At 38.4% G+C, this 22,314-nt stretch overlaps 1 protein-coding gene across 7 annotated transcripts in view; it reads left to right on the forward strand.

The window, feature by feature from the left end:
* LOC139966802 (neuron navigator 2-like) overlaps positions 1-22,314 on the forward strand; it is a 312,370-nt gene that overhangs the window by 16,256 nt on the left and 273,800 nt on the right. For 3 of the 7 annotated variants that reach the window (XM_071970193.1, XM_071970184.1, XM_071970200.1), the window contains exons 1-2: positions 8,189-8,561; positions 11,025-11,129. In XM_071970193.1, the coding sequence (XP_071826294.1) occupies positions 8,439-8,561; positions 11,025-11,129 (228 nt within the window). In that variant the 5' untranslated portion in view covers positions 8,189-8,438. Of the gene's footprint in view, positions 1-8,188; positions 8,562-11,024; positions 11,130-22,314 lie in introns of those variants that run through there. The other 4 variants (XM_071970227.1, XM_071970208.1, XM_071970168.1 and 1 more) reach the window with 3 other exon arrangements.

Raw genomic sequence — 22,314 nt, forward strand, 5'->3', positions numbered from 1 at the left:
GTGATATATTGTAGTATGTTGTATATAGTATGTAGTGATGTATATGTAGTTGGTTAATGCATGTACAATGGTTAGCTGTGTTTGATAATATCCCCAAAGTTTGAGCATAATTACTGATGACATCATCTTAGGCATTTTAGGTTTTATAGTGGGATGGGTGTGTACACTCAAATACTGTCTATATTTGCACCAGTGGTGTATTTAAGAGGGGGGGGGGGAGAGGGGGGGAATGGTCGTGAGTAGGGTGTTCAAAAGGATCAGTCAATGGATTTTTGTACAATTCAGTCATGGCAGGAATGAAACCACAACTATGGCCCAGAACACACTTTCATAAATGTTCATGCCTCTCCATAAATCAGTGGGGATAATTTTTCAGAAGTTGCCACCCCCTGCTGTCTCCCTCTCCCTACCTTTGAATCATGCATATTGACATCACTATATCGACATGGTCAAAAACACTTAAAGTGTTCATTTTAATTTTTTCCTCCTCTCATATTCAAATACTCTCTTGCCCATCCGTTGAAATTAACACGTACTTGTCGTCTGATTTTGCTACAAAATATTTTTGATGAAATAGATTTCTATCATTTCATTCCTTAAGTTACCTATCCGCCTACATTTCAGGAGGTTAAGTACTCGAGGGTTCCCATTATTTAGTTCTGCTATTTTTCATCGGTAGTCTTGATGAAACACTCGAGTCTTCTGCTTGAATCTCTGCAGCATGTGTCAGTTACGTCAGCACCGAAATACTCGTCTCCGCTCCATTCACACCTCATCAACGCCGTCGTCGTATCACGTTTTTATCAGTCCCGTCCTTATCACCGGTCACAGCATCATCATCATCTTCATCTTGGATGATTGATGAGTCTTTCTCCCTCAGGTCAACCTCTCCATCCTCTTCATCCTATTCTTTATATCTCGTTCCCATCATCTCGTCAGGATTTCCCCACGTCTTTACACTCCTCTCCGTGGTTTTTTGTTTATGTGCATTAATTATTCTCACGAACGCAGTTTGCATCGGTCTCGCCACCCGTAAGCAAAATATACACGACGAGGCAGAGGCCGACGATCGATGCAGTATCTCGTGCACCATGCGAGTTCTGCCGTTTGTAATCTCTCTATCGGCGGCGGTTTTTTCACGGTCCGTATGCATCGCAAAAGTTGTCCGGGATGACAGCATCTCTTTTTATTATTTTCTTTTCCCTCGCACCCGTAAATGGATAGTTTTATCATCTTCGTCTGTGTTAGGTAGGGGATGATGAAATTATTCAGGTGAACTTTGTTTTTTTCTAAATTTTGAGTGAGGGCAAAAATTTTGTTTTTTTTTCAATATGAAACAAACCAAAAATATTTGATTGCAATTTAGGAAAGGATGGAAAGAGATTGGTGTGGAATATCTGACAATTTACTTGTTGAATTATGTAAATTTTTAAAGTAGATCTGAGAGCGGAGTGCACTTGCCTCTGTGCTTTATAGTCGCTGAGTTTGTCAGTTAGTCCACACGGAAACTCACCGGAACGAACGATGGAGAGAAAAAAAACAAATAACGTTTGAGCAAAAATATTGTTCGGGGTGTTTTGGGAGGAAAGATGAATTAGCCAGGCAAATGACCTTATCAAAATATATCATTTAATGTAATATTTCCCTTCACATATATGATATGAATTAAAGGAAGTTCTTTCCTTTGCCTAGCATGTTCGGCTTCCCTGTCTAGTTGGTAAAGGTTTGAGCCCAGGCTTTAGTTAGAATCCTGGTATTAAATTTGATGTCTAGGTTTGTGCCTTACTTTGAATCCTCATCATTGCAAATGGTTCAGGCAGGATTCTGAGGGGACAGGCAATTACCGTCAGGCCATACTGACATCACTGTGGAGGGTTCTACTAGGTACTATTAAAGCCTAGAACAGACTATATAGTTTGTATCGTGAAATGTGAGAAAGAAGTATAGGCTATCACAGTCTTTTAAGTTGCATGCTACATTTCATAAAACATGCACAAACTGATGCCCATCCTGATAGTGTAAATCACATCTCTTTATGTTTTGACAGGTTCTTTACAATTCCATCATTATAAGGAGGTAAAAGAAGAAAAAAAAATATGGTTAAATGATTTGAACAATTAAGCAAAAGATAGAAAATTTCTGCTCAGTGTAATATCAGGGTTTCTCTAATATAGATACACAGCTGAGCATTACGTTCTGCCAAATTTGAAATATGCAAAGAAATTTTTTGGTTAGGGATGGGATGGGAACCAGTAATAAACTGATCTTTCCAGCATTTTGTTGTGATCCCTATTCAGCCATTTCTTTCCAGGATGGGACGGTTGGGATGGTGGGGGAGAGGGGGAGTGGGGGTGGAGGAGTCGGAAGCCACAGTACCTGGCTTACTGTGTCACTAGGGATGACAGTCCAATTTTGATTCCATGCAACCTGTAAAGTGGTAGAGGGACATGGATTTTCAAGAGTAAATTATCAAATCAGTTTTGTAATATCCCAGTCAATTTTTTAAATCCTTTGTTCATTTTTAGGTCAAAAGTTCTTACCCAAATCAACTTCTGTCACTGTAAGTTCCCTTTATGGGAGGGAGTAGCTGAGTTGTGTGTAATGTTATACTTTAAATTTGCCATTGTAAGAAGACATTTTGGGGTCAACCAATATTGTCAGGGGTTTAACCATCCTACAGAGCTCTAAAGCTTTGTAATTTCCGAGATCAAACAAAACTCCTTCCCCCCCTCTAACTCCCTGTGGACTTTGGCATCTGTCAAAGCACTGTAAGATATGAAACATGTAGGAATTTTACCACACATGGTAGAAGAATTTTGAGTCTCCATAGATGATACATATAGATGATACATAAATATGTTTTGGTTCGTAGCAATTCCTCGAAAGTAAAAAAAAATGACTACATTATGAAATGACAGCTCAGAAAGGAACCGCTCTGACTTCCTGTTTCTTCCTAACTTGATGACGTTTTCTAGATAAATCAAGTTTCAAGAAGACATAAGCTCATCTTTATTTGCAAAAAGGAGGTGGCAATGAGTGAATATAACTGACTAGGGGGGGGGAGGTGGCATTTGTTAAATGGCTGCAAATGGTTGCCTGAAGATGAACTTATTGTTAGTAGTCTTGTCTGAGCAGTACTGCAAAAAACAAGCCGTCCCTTACCTATATCATTGGCATCCCACCCAGTGCACATCTTCATCCCAAACACGGTTTCTCACATGCTCCACACTCTCCCACATTATGTGGCAGATTTCAGATTCTTTTCATTGCATACATCAGTATGAAACACTCAAGTTTCTATTCATTCAACCTCTCTACATTCATGATTTTTTCAAACCTAAAGGGAATGGTAGATTTTATCTTCTAAACAGCTTAAATGTCTATATATTGTAGAAAGGCAACACATCTTTACTAGTAATGTTACCATGACAGTGTGTTGTTGTGCTCTCACAAGGAACTCTATCATCCTTTAATCCTCTCCTGTAAGGGATGATCCCTTATCCTCCACCCTCATCCCTTGAGTATCACTTCCCCTTATGTCGTTTCTCCTATCCCTCATCCTTTCCCTATCCCCCCATCTTTCCCTACCCCCCCCCCCCCTAACTCTCCATTTTCCTCTTTCCCTGGTTCCATGGATTCTAGGCAAACTGGATCAAGGGTAAATGACACGAACAGCAACAAGGTGTTTAAAACCATGGAGCTATGAACATCTGTTTATAGCTCCATGGTAAAACGTAACCCCAAAATGTCCCTAACAAAGTCCACATCATTTGCTGGTGGTAACTTAATAAATCAATCCCTGTCAAAGATAAGGAGATTAAAACAGATTTTATAGATGGTATATTTTGCTTTTCATCTCTGAAATGAAATAAGAACAGATTAACTTTCCTACCAAGTTATTTTAAAAATATCCCACATCAAAAGGTCTATAGATGGCAGTGCTTTGTAGATACCTGCAGGGGGGGTTTTCTAGGGTATCTTCTTGAACTTCATTGACCCTGGGTGATTACTCCTATTTGCTCACGACAGACACCTGGGGCTTTTACAAGCTAAGGTGAGATGAGCATGTAGATTGCGCTGTGAGATATTAGTGGCTGTCACAAACTGCGAGGTGGCATATATATGTGTATATATATATATATATATGTGTATGTACAGGGGTGTATCCAGGGGGGGGCGCAACAGGCGCGCGCCCCCCCTATTGGCCGTCACCAAAAAAAAAAAAAAAGTTTAGCAAAAAAAAAAAAAAAAAAAAAAATTGATGACGACCTTTATGTGAGATGTCGGTGATCGCTTAACCCCCCCCCCCCCCTCCCGTATGCTTTATTTTTTGTTTGCCAAAAAAAGGTTCTGGCGAAGTTCGGCGGCATAATAGTTTTAGAAACATAGATGGTAATTGTGTTTGTATTATCACTATAAACACTAAATGACATGCCAGCCATACTAAATTGTGCATTTTGTGTCCATATTTACTGGAAATGTTGCTTATTATTAAGGTCGAAAAATGGATCACATATGGCCATGGGCGGCGATCCTGGGTGGAGGGGGGATATATCCCCCCATGAAAATGGGTGGAGGGGATGTAATGCACCATATCCCCCCCCCCCACCAAATGCCAGGGATAAGAATATTTTCATGCCTACATTTATGCATCTTCGTTAATGTACGGCTCTTTTTTAACTTCATTTCTCGCCTACCATAAACGCAGTGCGATCTTTTCAAATAAAGCGTCTTTATAAAGCAAAAATAGTTGACTGTAGGCTTCATTGGCCCTATAACAACAAAATGTATTATTGCGCCCACGGTATTGATATAGTACATATATGCACCCTCATAGTATTCATATAGGCCCTATAGTAGGCCTACACACGTACATGTTCCCTCGAACAGCTGAGAATCTCATGTAACCAGGGTAATGCTTAATACACGTTTCACCTGGATGCCCTAGCAATCGGTACCTAGGAATGTAACTATGTGTAATTGTGTATTGCATGTGTATAGGCCTATAATAGCCTGCATGAGGCATGGGCGTCAACAGGTAGGGGACGGGGGGGAACATGTCCCCCCCACTTTCAAAAGTGGAGGGGATATCATATCATTTGTCCCCCCCCCCACTTTTCAAAGCAGTTATTAAAAAAATCACATGCATATGCGCGATTTTCTATCACAATTGATGAGCTGATTCAAGTAGAATCTAACTTAAGAATCATTATCAATAAATTGCACTGGAAATTAGAACAGTGCTTGGCCCTTTATCCCCCTTCCTCCGATATTCACCCTTCCCGCTTCGTCCGAGACCTCTGATAAAAGTTTGTGCGATGTTTGAACGATGTTTTAGAGTGTTTTGTGGAAGCACCCCTTCTCGCCAGAAATGGAATTCCCCTTGCCCTACACTGTGAATCAGAGAAAACGACGCATTTCAACTTGAAAACAAGTCGAAGACCCCACCAGGAAGGTAATATCATATATTTTAGGCCCTACAGACAGTATTCTGCCTGTATGCAGGGTATTATATGATACCAAACTACCGAAAATATTTCGTTTGAGATGGACGCTGTGTAATTCGTCTCCCTTGGTGTCAGAACGGCATCTTTCTACCAGTACTTTCTGTCGGAATTTAGTTTTGTGAGACAAAATTTCTCCTCACAGATCTGGTTCTGATGTAACTAAAAACGACTCAGGAAGGCCGTCTCCTGCGATCTAGGTCTTATGTACCCAAAATTTTCTGGTACGCTACGCGCCAACCAATGGTGGCGCTCCGCTTAGATAGTATAGTGTCCCCCCCACTTTCTGAAACCTACTGACGCCCATGGCATGAGGCCATTTTCTTCATCGAATAATATAACAGAGCTCTCGAACATTCTAACGTTGCGCCTGAAACAAGATTGACAGGGGCAATTTTCCCAAAATAACACCCGAAATTAAAAAAAAAAGTATTTTGGATCCTAATTATGAGATATTTCGGACATGACATCCCTATTTTAAAGTTGGGTATATGCCGCTTGGGAACCTCGGGAAGTGCCGTTTCCGGCCATCTAGAGGGTTTGTTAATCCCAAAATTTTCTTGTACGCTTCGCGCCAACTCATGGTGGCGCTACGCTTAGATAGTCAACAAGGTCATATCCCCCCCCCCCACTCAGAAGTACGGATCGCCGCCCATGCATATGACACCATTTTGCATTTCAGCCCTTCTTTGAAAGCAAAAATTGTACACCCCTCCCCTTAGACCCATCCCCCAGGACGGCGATCATGCCTGGCGCCCCCCCTATTGGAAAATCCTGGATACGCCCCTGTATGTATGTATATATATATATATATACACCTGTCATATTATGATATGTTAATATATTATTTTATTCTTACATGGTGTGTTACATATGGATATACATATATATATATATTATATCATGATGTAATAACTACCATTTATCATATTATGATATGATATGATAATATATTACTATATTTAGTACACATGTGTATTAATACAATTTGTTTGCAGTCTATCTCAGAGTTACTAATGTAGATGGTTTATAATTATATTGTTATATATGTGTATTACTTTGTATTGATATATATTATATCATGATGTGTTAGTGATATGTATGTACATGTATGTATTCTAGATCCTCCTGCAAGCAGGAACTCGCGAAGAAGCCATCATTGGCTTATCAAAGCCGCAAGCTGACCGAAGTCAGTCTCTTACATTCATATTTAACGTACATGATTATGAATTGTCAATTGTCAACAACTCTGTAACTGAGCGACATACATTAATCCTAGAGTGTCTCGAACCGGGGACCTTATGATTGGAAGGCACCGGTGTTAGCCACTTAACCTACACTCCATATTTTTTATGATAGAAAATTTAAAATCTATAGTATATTGAACATATGCATAAAAATATAATTGTTGCTGTTTATATATCAGTGTGGATAACAGATGATTTTCAACTATATTCTTATGTGGTTATATATTATATCATGGTGTAAGTACTGATAATTTGTCATTATGACATGATATGATAATATAAATATATATAGCCTATATACGTAGCCTATATGTAGCCTATATCTATACTATATAGTCCACATGTGTGAAAATATATTTGTTGCTATCTTTATATCAGTGTTTCTAATGTAAATGGTTTATAATTATCATATTGTTATATGTGTGTATTACTTTGTATGGATATATATTATATCAAGATGTAATTACTGATCATTTGTCATATTATGATCTGATAATATATATAAATATCTATAATATATAGTACACATGTGTAATATTATAATTCTGCTGTCAATATATACCAGTGGGGATAATATAAAATTATATTCTTGCAAAGTTGTAACTATTGAATAGATATATATTATATCATGATGTAATTATTGATATTTGGTCATATTATTTATGTTACAGTATTATTGCATAATAGAATGTAATCTGGTTTTATGTATATTCCTATAACTCTGCAAGTTGTGGAAATTGAAGATTGTTATTGCTAATATTGTGCTTTGCTGTATATTTTTTTCGTGATTTATTGATATATAAACAACAGATTTGCATGTATGATAGACACATGCAGAATTATACCCAACAGTCTTTCTGATCAGGCTAGAACTACGATAATTGTTATCAGTGTATACTTAATTTTGGAGGTATACATATTAAAAAAAAATTATGGTCAGTAGAAGTCAAAGAGTTATGTGTGTTCCTGCCTATTTTTCTTTTTTCGACATGGCAAATTTCATTGGAGGAGCCAACCCTCCCCTCCCCCTCCCCCTCTCCCCCTCCCCCTCCCCCTCCCCCTCCCCTCTCTCCTCTCCCCCTCCCACTTCCCATCCCATCCGGGATGACCTGAAACTCAACATTTACATTTCAGACTTTTCGTTGCTCATACATCAAGATGCGGTCGACTCTAAAGATTTATCAAAACCACATCTGCAGTATTCTGCAGTATGGACGTATTACCATACATCAGACAACCCACGATTTACGAACACTGCCTCTTCAGTGCTAGTATCAAAAATTATGATATCTATCATCTGAAATAATCTTATCAGATGCAGTTTGCAGTTTAGATCTACCAGTGCCATGGCAATAAATTTGTAATATGAAAGCTGTTGTACATACATGCCTGAGTGTAGAGAAACTCTAATACATGTGTAATACATAGGTGAGCTTCAGATTCATTATGAATATTTCTCTCCGACTGTTCAATTCGAGACCCTCCACATAGCCTCATCGTATCTCTTGGGAAGGACACAGAATGAGGGAAACCTTTTTACAAAACTGTCACTAGAATCAATCACATTGCCTCTTGGAGCCAGCATTCGATCCTTTCGGAAACGTAACAGACCGTCTTGGCCGTCGTCGTCGACTACTGTTGGATTCTTACTTTGGAATATTCTATCGATCTAATTTTGTTTTCTTGGATGTTGACGGTGTTTTCATGCCTGCGTATCTCGTCTGTCATCCTTCGTTTCCTTCTTCTTTTTCTTCTTCTCACCGTTGAACGGCTAAAGTGCGTCAGCTCTTGTACCCTATCAGCAGTCAAGGTGTGTTTCACAGATGTTATATACCTTTCCTAGCTATCTCGATTATATTCATACATCAGCCACATTAATAATTATGTGCGTTGTCATGATTCGAGAGGAATCGGTTAAACCTCTCTAGTCTCAGAGCGGAATTTCGTAACACCTGTGCATTGGATTTTAGTGTGTGAATGTCGAAAACGATTTTCCATGCCAGGACTGTAATATTTTGTAAGACAAGTTGTGTTTTTATTTACTATTTAAATGAGGTCAGGAAATTGTAACAATTTTTTTTTTGTATCTTGTCTTGTGAGAAATCCTTTTAGTGTGTATTCTAACATAGCAAAACACTTGAAACATAGTACTGTAGACTGCAGTGTACCTAATTGACTTCTACTGCGGGTGTCATCTGTACATCTGTTGTACCAGCTGCCAGAGAGGTGTTAGGGCAAGGGAAAGGAGTCAGGCGGGAATTAAGGAGAATAGATTAGGGTCATGAGGATGGTAAATGCTGTGGTGGGATGGGTAGGGGGCCGGGGGAGGGGGGAGGGTTGGAGCGGAGCCATGGGAGGGGAGAAGAAAATGGTGTGAAGGATCCAGAGTGTTTGTTTGGACTAATTCCTAGATAGGCCTACACAATTGGTTGTTAGGTTTGTTCTTTAATATGTCAATGTTGGTCAATCTGTAACAATTTAATGTATCAATTAGTATAATTATGATTGCAGTATGAAGAACTAAGGTTATATCTATTGACCTACTCAACAGAGGTAGAGGTTGGGGAGAGGAGGAAAGAGGGGAATACTTCAATTGTTCAAACCTAATAAAAACAGCACAAATATCTGCTGATTATGGATCACTAAGATGGTTGTCATGGAAACAGAATCAGGGAGTGAGAGAACTGTGTCATTACAAAAGTTTCCCACCATTCATGATCCCTCTGGTGCTGCCCTGTTCATTTCTGGGGACACATAATATAAAATAAATGGCCATTTTTTGTTCCATTATGTAGGGTGCTAAAATTTCTGAGGGTCCTTTCTTATACTTGCAAGCATTTTATTGACTTGGCTACTCTCTTGCACTGGATGACATTAGCCTGTGTCACAGTGGTGATAAGTCCTGTTTGCAAATGTCATGATCACACAATGATTGCTCATCGCTTAATTAGCAGTGCTGGTCTTCATCTTATAAACATTGTCCACATTGTAAGCCCCTAAAATGATCCAGTAATGAAATGCTGTATCCTTTTGCATTACTATCGAACTTGTTTTATATTTTTCTTCTTTTACCAAGGAGTCTTCTACTCTGTTAAGCCAATTCAGGCTTAATAGAAGACCTCCTTTCACATTGTACTTTTATTTGTTTGTGATGAAACAAATAAATAAACAAACAAACTATTAAACAAGCTTTTTTTTGACATGTTTGGTCAACAATTTTTCTAAACCTATCAAAAATTACTCTTGATAAACTAAGATTGCAAATGGTCATTATAAATACTAAGAAACTCTTTATCTCCCCGCGTTTTTTTTTGGACCGAGTAGAAGGGGTTAATAAGCAAATTGAGTTTGATAAAGTCGGTCCATTTCTTGTCGTTTTATCGCCCCAGCGCGTATGTGACAATAATATTAATTTCATGGGAATAGAAAGATGAAACTTCATTTTTACTATAGCATTTTAAATATTTACAGATTTGCATCAGCTTAAAATTTTTTTTTATTTTTTATATAGGAATGTATCAATGTTGTTCAATTCTATATTAAGGTACATATCTATGTATAGAGAGATTAACACAATGACAGATGGCTGTCATGAACTTTTCCCCAGCGGATCTGTTAGTCCAACATCACCCTATAATCCATGTCATAACAGTGTCTTTGTATAACATTTCCCTCAGACTCAAACATGGTTGCCTAATAACCAAGAACAGATGGGGGAGGTCATCATTAGGGTAAACATAACAGATGGACCACCAGTAAATGGCTTCCAGTAAGGAATGTAAAGAACTTGAGCGATCTAGCTGCTCAATATTGAAGAAGAGAGGAATATATGGTCATCACATAATGTGCATAAAAGCAATATAAACATCTAAACAGTATCCACAAAGCTGGGGATGGGGGGGGGGATGGTGTGACCACATACAGGCCATTGCTCACAATGTTATCTTCACAGTAATGATAGATATTGCGCCGCGTAACCACAGGTGAAAATGTCAACATGACTGAATTCTTGTTCTGATTCCTGCGATCTCAATCTGAACCTGTTGGGTGGGTTCAGGGCGGGGGGGGGGGAGGGGTTGGGAGGTTCATTGCTGTGGAGCAAAAAGATGCTTTATTAAACTATCAGTGAGAACAGCTTCACCCCAGTCCCATGCTATTACTGTACCAGTGATTTACGATCATTTATCAGATCGACGACAATTGTCACTTTTCGGTCTTAGTTGCTCGCGTTTGGTTAAATAGTTTTGAACACTTTCTTTGTTTTTATCATCAGAAAACAGCAGGACAAATGGCCGCCCAGGCCAGAGGGAGTAACCGGAATTCCAAGGCATCGCCTATCCATGGAGTGATACAGTACACGCCTCAACAACAGAAAACTGTGAGTTCATCATCTCCATGTGGTTCTTGTGTTTGGTGTTTTTGTCATCTTTCCTATGTGTATGTGTGTGTTTGTCATTGTGAACTGGCATTTACAAACTAAATCATCTGTACGTATCATACAGAGACTATATTTGAATACATATTTCGTCCCATGGAATAACTTAGTAAACTCGCAATCCACCTGGTTAGTGCACGCAAGAGAAGTACATCCACCAGGGACCGGGGAGAACGCGGCCAGTGTGTGTTGGGGGGGAACGGGAGTAGATGTAATGGGACAGGGGGAGGAGAAGTATTGGATTGAAGAGTTGGCAGGGCAAGATACATGGGAAGCCAATTATGCAAAAAAGGGTATTGACATATTTGTCCTATTATAGAGCCAGACTAAAGAAGCTATAGCTAGGTTTCCATGGTGACCACTAGAGTGACAGTGGCAGTTGCTATAGGCTCTGGAAGAGTCAAACATTTTGATCTGAATCATGATTTTTCATAAAAAATCAGGTTCATGTTGTTGTGTATCTTCAAATGTGTAGTGAGTTAAACATTTATGATACATTATGTATCATGTGTTATAGTGTGTGTGTACAGTAAAATATGTGTAAATCATGTAATTAATCTGTTTCAACTCTCATTTGCCTACACTGTATTTAGTCTCTGATAGCAGACATGTATTGAGTCCTCATCTGTATTAATATCATTAATAACATAGTTACCCTGTACTTGTACTTGCTCTCCTGGATTTGTACCTGTTCTTCTACTCCGGGCAAAACTGTAGCATATATGTGTATGTATACTCATGCAAGAGTACCCATAAATGCATTTTCTGGCTTGTAAAGCAACAAGGCTTGTACTTGTTATCACACTCACGTTGTAATACTTGTAAGTACATGACTGTCTGATAGACTGTAATGTTACAAAAGTGCTGTCTGTTTGCGCATATTGTACAGGCAATTCCAAAATGAGGAAAAAGTTAACCAACCGAAAGAGCAGTAATTTTGTTTGTTTCTTGTGATTTCTATTTGTGAATTTAGGTCATGAACCAAATAGAGAGACTGACGGGAAATCTCATAGGACAACTAGTATATTAATACATCTTTAATACAAAAAGTCACGAAAAAAGGATATTTAAAGGGACTGTAGAGAGGAGTAAAAAATAAGTGTCACTTCGTGGTAACAAAAGACAGTGAAATAAGACATTCATTTGGTCAGTTCATGTCATCAAGGACACTTCGAAACAAACGCATTTTACAAAATTATGAATAAACTTGCAAAATAGATATTTTTGCAAAACTGACAAGTACAGTTAAAAGGAAGATCATTTTGTGTAAATCTCCATTACTAGATCCCAAGAAAGCACTCGGGTGAAATGATCGAAACTCTGATGCCACGTGTCACATGATCATTTTCATTTACCCTGGTTGATTTTTGTTTTTCAACCTGTCATATTTAAGCACACTCTGTAAACACTCGTCGAGTGTTGACTGAATTATGATTAATATTGTGTATTAAATACTGTATTATGTACTTAACAGTGAACCCACAACTACACCCACGGACCTTTGTTTTACGATACACGAGACACTCATGTTCTCGACTGGGGGCACGAAATGCTTGACTAAATCATTCGCTGTCAGTTCATGCTGGAGTGAATCATGTTTTTTTTCCAACATCACTGTCGGGAGAGTGTAGGACGTGTCTTTTAAAGTTTTGAAATTTACTTCCAGTCAAATTTGTACTATGTGTATCTAGCAGTTTCTATGTCACTGTATAGTCCCTTGATTGGGAACAATCAAATTGTGACTTTCAAGAACTGTTGAATAAATACAACTTTTCATCCTTGTTTGTAAATAATAAACAGATATATATATATATATATATATATATATATATATATATATATATATATATGTATATATAAAATGAACAAGTTACCAGATCACATTCGAACATGCTCTAAACTTTCTACATTCAAAAGTCTACTTAAGACCCATTTTTGCCAGTTTGTTCTTTTGTAAATTATTCTGCTTTCTTTGTAAAGCGCCTTGAGCAGTGACTTTTGTCTACTGATTTGGCGCTATATAAGTCTCATTAATTATTATTATTATTATAGTAGATATCAAGTTAACTAATACCACACAAATTGTTTTAAAATATATTACAATAGTCAGTATTGATGATGTGCACAGCACCTTATAGTCACTGTTCCTAGAATTGTACAATCACTAATAGATCACATCCATAGTCATATCAATGACTCAGCTCTCATGCCATTGGTGGCATCGACCGACCGTAGAAGTGGATGGAGAATCTTGCCGGTATCCCTTGAAAGGAGCTCTTTTATTTTAATACTGATGAGGGGGAAAAAAAACAACATTATAATAAATACCATATATTAAAGTGCTGAATATCATGAAATAAAACATGCTCAAGAGCACTGTACAAAAGAACCAATACCTGGAATATAAAATTACCAAACTTAAGAAAACCTAAAAGTAATAACAACAGCAGTAAAAGTAAAAACATGATATAAGACAGGGAAACCACAATGAAGAAAATAAAAATAAAAATATACATAAAAATTGGCACAGTTATGTGAATAAAACAACGAATAAGATTAATGCCCATACTCAAGCCTAAAAAGATAAGTTTTCAAATGCTTCTTAAAAGTGTTAATAGATGTGACATTTCTCAAGTTGAAGTTGTTATTTCTCTTTGATGACATTACTTAACCATTTGTATGGCTATTTACCAAGGTGCACAATAACTGGTTGAAGTATATAGATAATAATTAATAGTATTCACTATTCAGCTCTGAGACAGAGGAGGCCAGGGCTAGGGAAGCACAATAATCCTCCAATAAATTTTCACATCAAGGATTTTCAAGTGGACATGGTGTACCCACGGGCAGCAATGTCGACACTACTGAACATTGGTCTGACTTCTACCCCTCCTACTCCCCCCACCCCCACCCCCACCCCCACCCCCATCCCCATCTCTCATCTCCCACAAGTCTCAAACGTGTCAGGTTTGAAATGCCAAGGTTAAGGTTAAGGTTAAGGTAGTAAAACTTGGTATAGCGCACATTAACTGTAAAAAAACACTCAATGGCGCTGAACAAACAAAACAATTATCAAAACGATTTCTTAAATAAATGAGTCTTTAAAGCAGCTTTAAAAGTTCTGATGGTCTTTGAATTTCTTGTGTCGACGGGGAAAGCGTTCCAAAGTCTAGGGCCAGCGACGCTGAAAGAGCGGCCTGCGAAACAATTGCTGCGTGTGAAAGGAACCTTAAGAAGGATGCCCTTTGACGAGCGTGTTGAACGACCAGGTGTCTTAATTTCCAGCAACTCGGACAGATAAGCTGGTGCTGAATTGTGTATACACTTATAAACGAGGAGGAGGATCTTGTATTCGGCACGGACATTGACGGGGAGGATGTGCAGCTCCTTCAATGCTGCGGAGGCACTATCATATTTTGATCTGCCGAGAATAATTTTAGCCGTGTAATTTTGGATCCATTGTAGGGGATGAATTGTGGAGGCCGGGAGGTTGATAAAAAGACCATTGCAATAGTCCATATGTCAAGAGCATTCAGTCAAGATGATACTGTGTAGCACTATATACTGGCTATTTTTGTTCATTTGGCAATTAGTAATTAACCATAAATACTAAGCTTTCAGGTCACTGGATGGAGGCTTGCATGGTAAGGGGGCATTTAGTACACTGCAGTGTTTATAAAAGCTGTAGTACAGTCCGATGCAGACATGTGCAAGATATGCCCTTATCCTAAGGTTAAATAAGGCAAAATTATGGTTATTATGTATTTGAAGAGTACCTATAATGTAGTAATTTTTACACACAGTGGTCCAAATGCAACTGTCCTCAAATTACTGTATATTTAAAGCATTATGTCAATTAGTCCCCTCCCCACCCCCACCCCCACCCCCGACAAAACTATGCCACCTCAATACCTAATCAGTAGGCCTATATAACATTTAGGTAACATAACATTACAGGTTAATGGGCCATTGAAGAAGGGCACATGCCCCATGGAAAGCTCAACCATAGAAAAGCCCAGAACAGGAACACAAAACATTCGTTTCTCTATAATGCATATTGCCGCATGCCACAGATCTCCACAATCTTTCCGTTTCTTTCATTATCAGTGATTCTCACCAAACTTTTTTTTTTAACCAAAATTTGCCTTGTAGGTTTTTTAATCTTCCTTATTTTGTTGGTGAGCTGCCAAAAGTTGGTAAATTGTTTTCAAAATATTTATGTAGCCTTCCAACCTTCTCCCAAATCTTCCCAAAATGTCAACAAGGAAATTTGATATCCTTTTCTGTCAATGCTGAAAAATATGGGTACAGAAGAACTTGACTACATTCAGGACTGCCAAAAGAATTTGATGGAGGGGAGGGATTATCTTGTTTGCCATTTGATATCAAAATAAAATATATTGTGAAGAGAAAGTGAAAATTATTTTCTTGCACTGTGTCAACCTTTATGAGTTTTTTTTTGATATGTCAGGAATATTGGAAGTTATGTAGGGCAGAGTATAGACAAGGCTCATCAGTTTCTCAGTGTTTCCAAAAGAACTGGCAATGGTAAATGCTACTTAGGAATAGCAGGTGGCAGTGATCAATATTCTCTCTCCCCCCACTTCCCCACTCTCCCACGCAGGTCCCTTGCGCTGTTCAACCTTATTCGTGTTCAGACTTCCTGCAAGTCTCTTCACGTAGGCCTAAACTTCGATGGTATCACATCGTGGAAACCGGGGGCCTCTCTCACGTCTAACGAGGGTAAGGCATAAATCTTGTTCGACTACAACCTCCAGCGACCCTCCAGAAAATTGATGAGTAGGTGGAATCGGTGTCCCATTTCTCAATACTCAAAATTGATGGGATCCCTTCAAATTTTATTGATTAGATAGTAATAAAATTTGCAACATTCCCAAGTTTGTGAACTGGTGCAATAAACCGATTTGAGTAAGATCCAAAGTCTTGCACAACCTGCTTGTGTAGGTGGCTTCGTACACATCATCACCTAAGGGGTAGGTGATAGGCGAGGGAAGGATGGGTCATTGATTGTTTGAAATACGTTATCATCATTTCACATGACATTGTCAACATGTTTTTCTTTGGTGGTGACCATTTTACCGTAGGCAGAATTGCTGATAAGTTTTGCTGTATCAGCCAAAATGCTTACAGAGGTGCTTACAGCTTTATCACCATCCTGGTTAGCACCAGCTCCCCCCCCCCCCCCCCCTATCTTCTACTTCTGGACTCATTGATTGGTTTTTATTTTGATTTAAGTAATGGGGCTATGTCACATGAAGACAAGAGAAATGTCAACTAATGATTCTGAAATTAATAAAAACAAAAAACCCTTTGCTTCATGCTGCACTTGTCTTTAATACTATAAAAAATATTTGGAACAAGATTTTAAAATACAAAGAAAGTAATTTCAAAGGAAGAGTTATTTTAACGTCTATTATTCATCTTTTATATTTATTTATTTGTTTGAAATTAATAATATATTTTTTTTTAGGACACACACCATTGCAACTTAGATCATGCATATAGCATGACAATCTCAATATTTTTGTAAAAGGAAAGTGGACTTGTTGTCAAACATTTGGCTGCATTAAATCCCCGGCCTATAACAAATTTAACTTGTATATTCTCATCTGTTAGACTTTAACCTTTGAAAGCCTTTCGGTTTAAGGGTTTTGTCCTTTTTGTTTTATTTGCTTGTTTCGGGATTCCTCCGTGAAGCTTTGTCTTAAAGATGAGAGATATGGACAGTCTACACATCTTGTTTTAAGGCAGAAGATCTGTGTGATAGTACTGTATCTACAGTATAAAGAAGGCCTACTGTAGGTTCACGATGAGTAAGCAGTCACGCGTACATGCATCTACAGAGAATTAATTCAGCGACTGACGGTCTGTGACAGTACTCTCGGTGACAAATCTTTCGAAAGTCGATTCGTGTCCGTCGAATCTAGATACATGTACAAGAGAAGGACGAGGAGGGAATTTGTGATAACGGGAGCAGTTCGGAGGAAGTTATTTATGGGCTGAAGGGGTCTCACGTTAAAACAAGTTATTTATAGTCTAAACAATACCTGAGTGACTACGTAGGAAGAAAGCAGGCTTGAAAGAAACCAAGAAGGGGAGATAAACACAATTAATTTCTCGAGTTGTAAATTATGACCGGTTTGTTTCAATAATTTAAAGCGGTCATTGGTCCAGAACGCTCCAGTTGTGCTTAAATAGGTAAAACATATATAATTGCTGTCTTTCACTCGTAAACAATTATCATTACGTTTGATCTCTTAAAGCCTTGAAAAGGTCTTTCATTAGCTACATGGTATCTCTCGCTGGGGAGTTGACACATATTAGCCATTCGTGGCACCTCGAAAGGGTCTGTAAAATTCTGTGTGAGTTAGCCATCTTTTGAATTACGAGATAATGTAGGCATAAATTTCTGGTTGAGAAGAAATTACTTAAATAGCGATGACGGCAAATTTGTATGTATTTTTTTTCTGATTGTTTTCTCGTTTACGACCGGGTCTTGCTCTTTGGTTTACTGTACAGCAGTTTCGATTATCCAACCAAAATGCATCAAAATAAAGAATGACCTTGAACTAGTTGTAAGTACATTGCAGGAGAGATGTGAGGGTTCTGGTGTAAACAGAACACTCGTGTTTGGGCCAGTAAAACTCCCTTTAGGTGGATCCACTATTCTTTGTATGTATTTAGATCCTCCTGCAAGCAGGAACTGGCGAAGAAGCCATCATTGGCTTATCAAAGCCGCAAGCTGACCGAAGACAGACTCTTAGATTCATATTTAACGTCCATGATTATGAATTGTCAATTGTCAACAACTCTGTAAATGGACGACATACATTAGTCTTGGAGTGACTCGAACTCGGGACCTTATGATTGAAAGGCACCGGCGTTAAGCACTGAGCTAACACTCCCTAGCGATTTCTGAATGATTTCAGAATCTCCAAAGTGATGGAGGGTGATACCAATTTACCATTTTACCTATTTAAGGGTGCTACTAGTGGTCTACCAGAAGATCTCCAAAAGCTTGATTGGGCACATCCTATCAGATATTTGGGCCCCTCTGATGACCCGACGACATTCAAAATTTGCCCTGGTGATGATATGGAACGATGCAATTCTTACTGTAGGTTACTGAAACAATGGGTTCTAATAGTAGTTATATGTAGTGGAAAAATGCAACACCCGAGGTACTTTATGTAACCATAGCAATCAAACTCTATGGATCCTCTTAGAAATCATATATCTTGAAGTTCACATGGCTATTTTTTTTTCTTTTCCTGAAAGTATTCACTGCGGCCTGCTGACATATTATTCCGTAAGTTAGACCCCACTGTTTGTTTAGCAGGGGCAACCACTTCTATTCTGTTTAGATCGTGGAACCTAAAAGCCGTTTTTTTATTTACTTTAAGAGTACGATGCTATTCCCCAGAGAGTACAGCCTCCCTTTTTTTCTTCTCATTTATTACTGCTCAGTACAATTCTGACACGAATAAGCCTTTTAGGATCACGTTACCAGATGAGTAAGACTTAGATATCATTCCGTTTTCCCGACGGATTTGTCAGATCTCAACATTTCAGCGGACACACAGCCGTGAATCTTTGGACAGAGGGAGGAAATTCTTGCAATGTTAAGCGGCCGTCAATCTCATTCAAGTCACAGACTGTCTGGAGAGGTGTGAATGTCTTAAAACCGCTCAGAATTTTCGTCCCATTGCCGAGAGGGCTTTCAGGTTCTGCTGCCGTAATTCTCGAAGATAACGGAAATGTTAGTCTAGGAAATAAAAGTGGGAGGTATCATTGAACAGGAAATACAAAAATATCATTCAGGTTTATTGACAAACGTTAGGGTAATTGCACAGACATGATTAAGAATTTAAGACCCATGGCTTATGTAAGCTGTGGAGTCATGTTTGCTTGGGTAGATCAGTTTTGGTATCCATGCTTAGGTGACTCATAGATAGGGATGAATTTTTCTAATTTTGCTTTGGAAGGAAAATGATTGAGTCAATTTTTTATTTTTTAAAATTCTTTGTGTCTTAAGTTCTTATTTTCAGCAAATATTACTATGAGGCTGATATACGCCTGAACGGAGAGTAATTAACTGATCTGTGTTGTAATTCAGTAAAATGCCAGGAAGAACTTGGTGTTTTTTAAGCCAGTAGAATGTTTAAGTACTAGCAGTTTTGTATAAAATATTATAAAATGTTTATAATAGAAGGTTTAAGTACTAGCTTTCATGAGCAAGTGGCTAAACTTACTATTGCAATTGGTTTTAAGAGGTGTTTATTGATAGAGTGACACAACTGTTTCACAAAGAACGTAACTTTTGTAGTCCTGAAGAATATCCATACGTTACTACTTTCATCGATTTCATAGTTCAAGCAAGGTTTTATGTGCATTTTGAGCATCGATAATAGGTGTGTGGGGGGGGGGGGGGTGTCTGGTGGGTCCTGATTCAGTCCTCATGGAAGATCCTGGGTCATGGTATCAAACTTTAAAGGTCACCACTGGTGTAAGACATGTAGAAAGGACATCCATACGTAACTATTTATGACCTTAAAGGGGGACGGGAAGGGGGGGGGGCGGGCTAATATAAAGAATTGACATCGGTACTTTATTCTCCATCTCTGTTGACAAGTAATTTAAGGGAAAGATTTTGCAGTCAATTTCCATTGTTTCATTTTACTTATATAAGTTTTATATGTGTAAAAGTAAGTTGCCCTGACGTTTTGATCCTAGCAGGATCTTCTTCAGAGGCTAAATGACAAAAAGCGTACAGTAACAGAAGAGACAAAAACACGCACATAATACAGACAGGTTAATGAGCATGGTGAACACAAAGATTTATTAAACAATCAATTTTATATATGTATATAAAAAAATTGAAATTATTTTCTCGTGAAATCCCTTCCCTGCAGTTGTCTGAGTTGTATCAAATGAAACTGGGTTTACTTGTGATGCCTGGTTACAGGGTATGCAAGGTACCATGGCTTCTGACTAGTCCCCCCCCCCCCATAAAAGAAATGGCTATATAGGGATGGCCACCAAACAAATGTTTCCCGATGTCCATCCTGGTAAGTGGTCCACATCCCCTTTGAGAAATAGTTGTTGGGATAGTGAATAAAATGTTATCGTATCCTTCATTTTCACTTTTTTAACAACATTTGTAAGTGCAAGCTTTAACTTTTTGTATTTTTAACTGTAAGCAATTGGAAGAAAGTCTGATTTCTGGGGGGGGGAGGAGGGGAGGGCGGGGCTGGTAGGGTAGACATGGCCATATCCCATTCCCTATGGCTATAAGCCTGGCAGTGAGTCAAAAGTGGATGCTTGCATGCAACAATACTCGATAGTTTATTGATCCAGGAGGGGGGCTGAGTGCGGTGGGTGCAGGGGGGTGTGGATCAACTAAGAAGAAGGTGGAGCATTGCAGAGTGTGCCCGAGACGTGAATTTTACTTTGAAAGTAACAAAATAAGTGAAGTATTACCTTGTCAATATTTATTAATTTTTTTAATTTTCATTAATATATATATTATTTGTTGTTACTTTGTTCCATATATATATTCCTAAGGAAATAAACTTTCATGACAGTAGGGGGGGGGGCTGCACCCCCCTTGTCAAGGTCTCCTCTCTTGGGCTCTTCCAAATCTGACTCACCCTCCCCAAAGATGGGTTTAATCACAACTGAAACCCAATCGTGCAAATTATCTCTCTGTAAAGTGGTAATTGTCAGAGAAATTATCCACGGACATTAAAACTCGCCACTTTGGCAGCCGCAGGCTGCACGGACTGTCTCCCGATAGCTAGAATCGAAGAATTTAGCAGTGTCGCTATGGTTACAGGCTTGCACCGTCTGCTGTGAATCACAGCCGAAGGAAGAAATCTTGTGGTAATTAAATTTTTCATCCTTGAATGAATTCGATTATATATCTAGTTAGACAAAGCTTCCCGTCCTCATAATCTTTGCGTGACAGGACTATTAAAATTCTCAATTTTCTAAGTTTGTTATGTTTGTCTTCTCTCTTCAATATTTGAATAAATATATCTTGTTTTTCCAAAGATTAAATTGCTCTCCTTCCAAACAAAGTTTGGAAGGATTGTAGCAAGGATGAGATGTCTCCTACCATGATCTTTCTCAGAAGAGTCAACATGAAAAAAAAAGAAGAAGGTGTTTTGAAAACAGAAAACAAAAAGAAGAAATATGAAATTATCGAAACGTGTTCTACAATTTTATCTTCTTTGCTTATTTAGACTTGTTGCTTCTGAAAGTGATTTATCCTGTATCGTTTGGGGCGTTTATTGTTTTTTTCAAAATTGATTATATAGATGACTGTAAAACCAATAATATACAAGATAGGGTAGACCTCATAAACCTCATGTATGATAAGGTTTTTCTTCAGGTTATTCTGTCACATAAACTGGTAGTTGAATAGCTTTTACGATCAAAATTGGCACTGTGCCACAATACCCAGAGTTCCTGGTATAATGGTTATAGATAACCATGGGAAGAAAGAGAGGGCGAGTAGGGGGGGGGGGGGAGGAGGTGTTTGTAGGTTTGTTGTGGATACCATTTCTAAGCTGTCATCCTGATATAACAGGCCTGATGTAGCTTTAAAAAGAGGAAATTCTGAGATTTGACAATAATACCAAAGGTTACATCTTTAAATGATAAAAATTTGGAATAAATTTTGTCTGTGTGGGTCAGAATGTACTTCATTCCTGATTCCTCCCTAACCCTTACTTATTCTTTCCCCTCCTCTCCCCTCCCCTCTTCTCACCTCCCCTTCCCCTTCCCCTTCTGTATCCTTATTCACCTTGGCTATGTTCATTTTCTCCTTTCTTGCAAAATGCCACTGAAATATGTCTTAGTGTTCTGGATATAACTGAGGGCTAATGTATCTATGGCTACATGCAAAGTAAAGCGTGAGGTATAGTCATTGGAGAGGACGGTAATACAGAAAACTGAAGAGGACAGTAATACTGGACACAGTAGGCAACTGTACATGTAGATTTTATTGAGGATGCTAATTCTGCAGGGACAGTGTAACATTAGGAGTACAATATTGACCAATGAGCAAGTTACTTGCATGCACCATTGGTAAAAGGCAGATGGG

Source organism: Apostichopus japonicus, chromosome 1, assembly GCF_037975245.1.
Source record: "Apostichopus japonicus isolate 1M-3 chromosome 1, ASM3797524v1, whole genome shotgun sequence".
NCBI lineage: Eukaryota > Metazoa > Echinodermata > Holothuroidea > Aspidochirotida > Stichopodidae > Apostichopus > Apostichopus japonicus.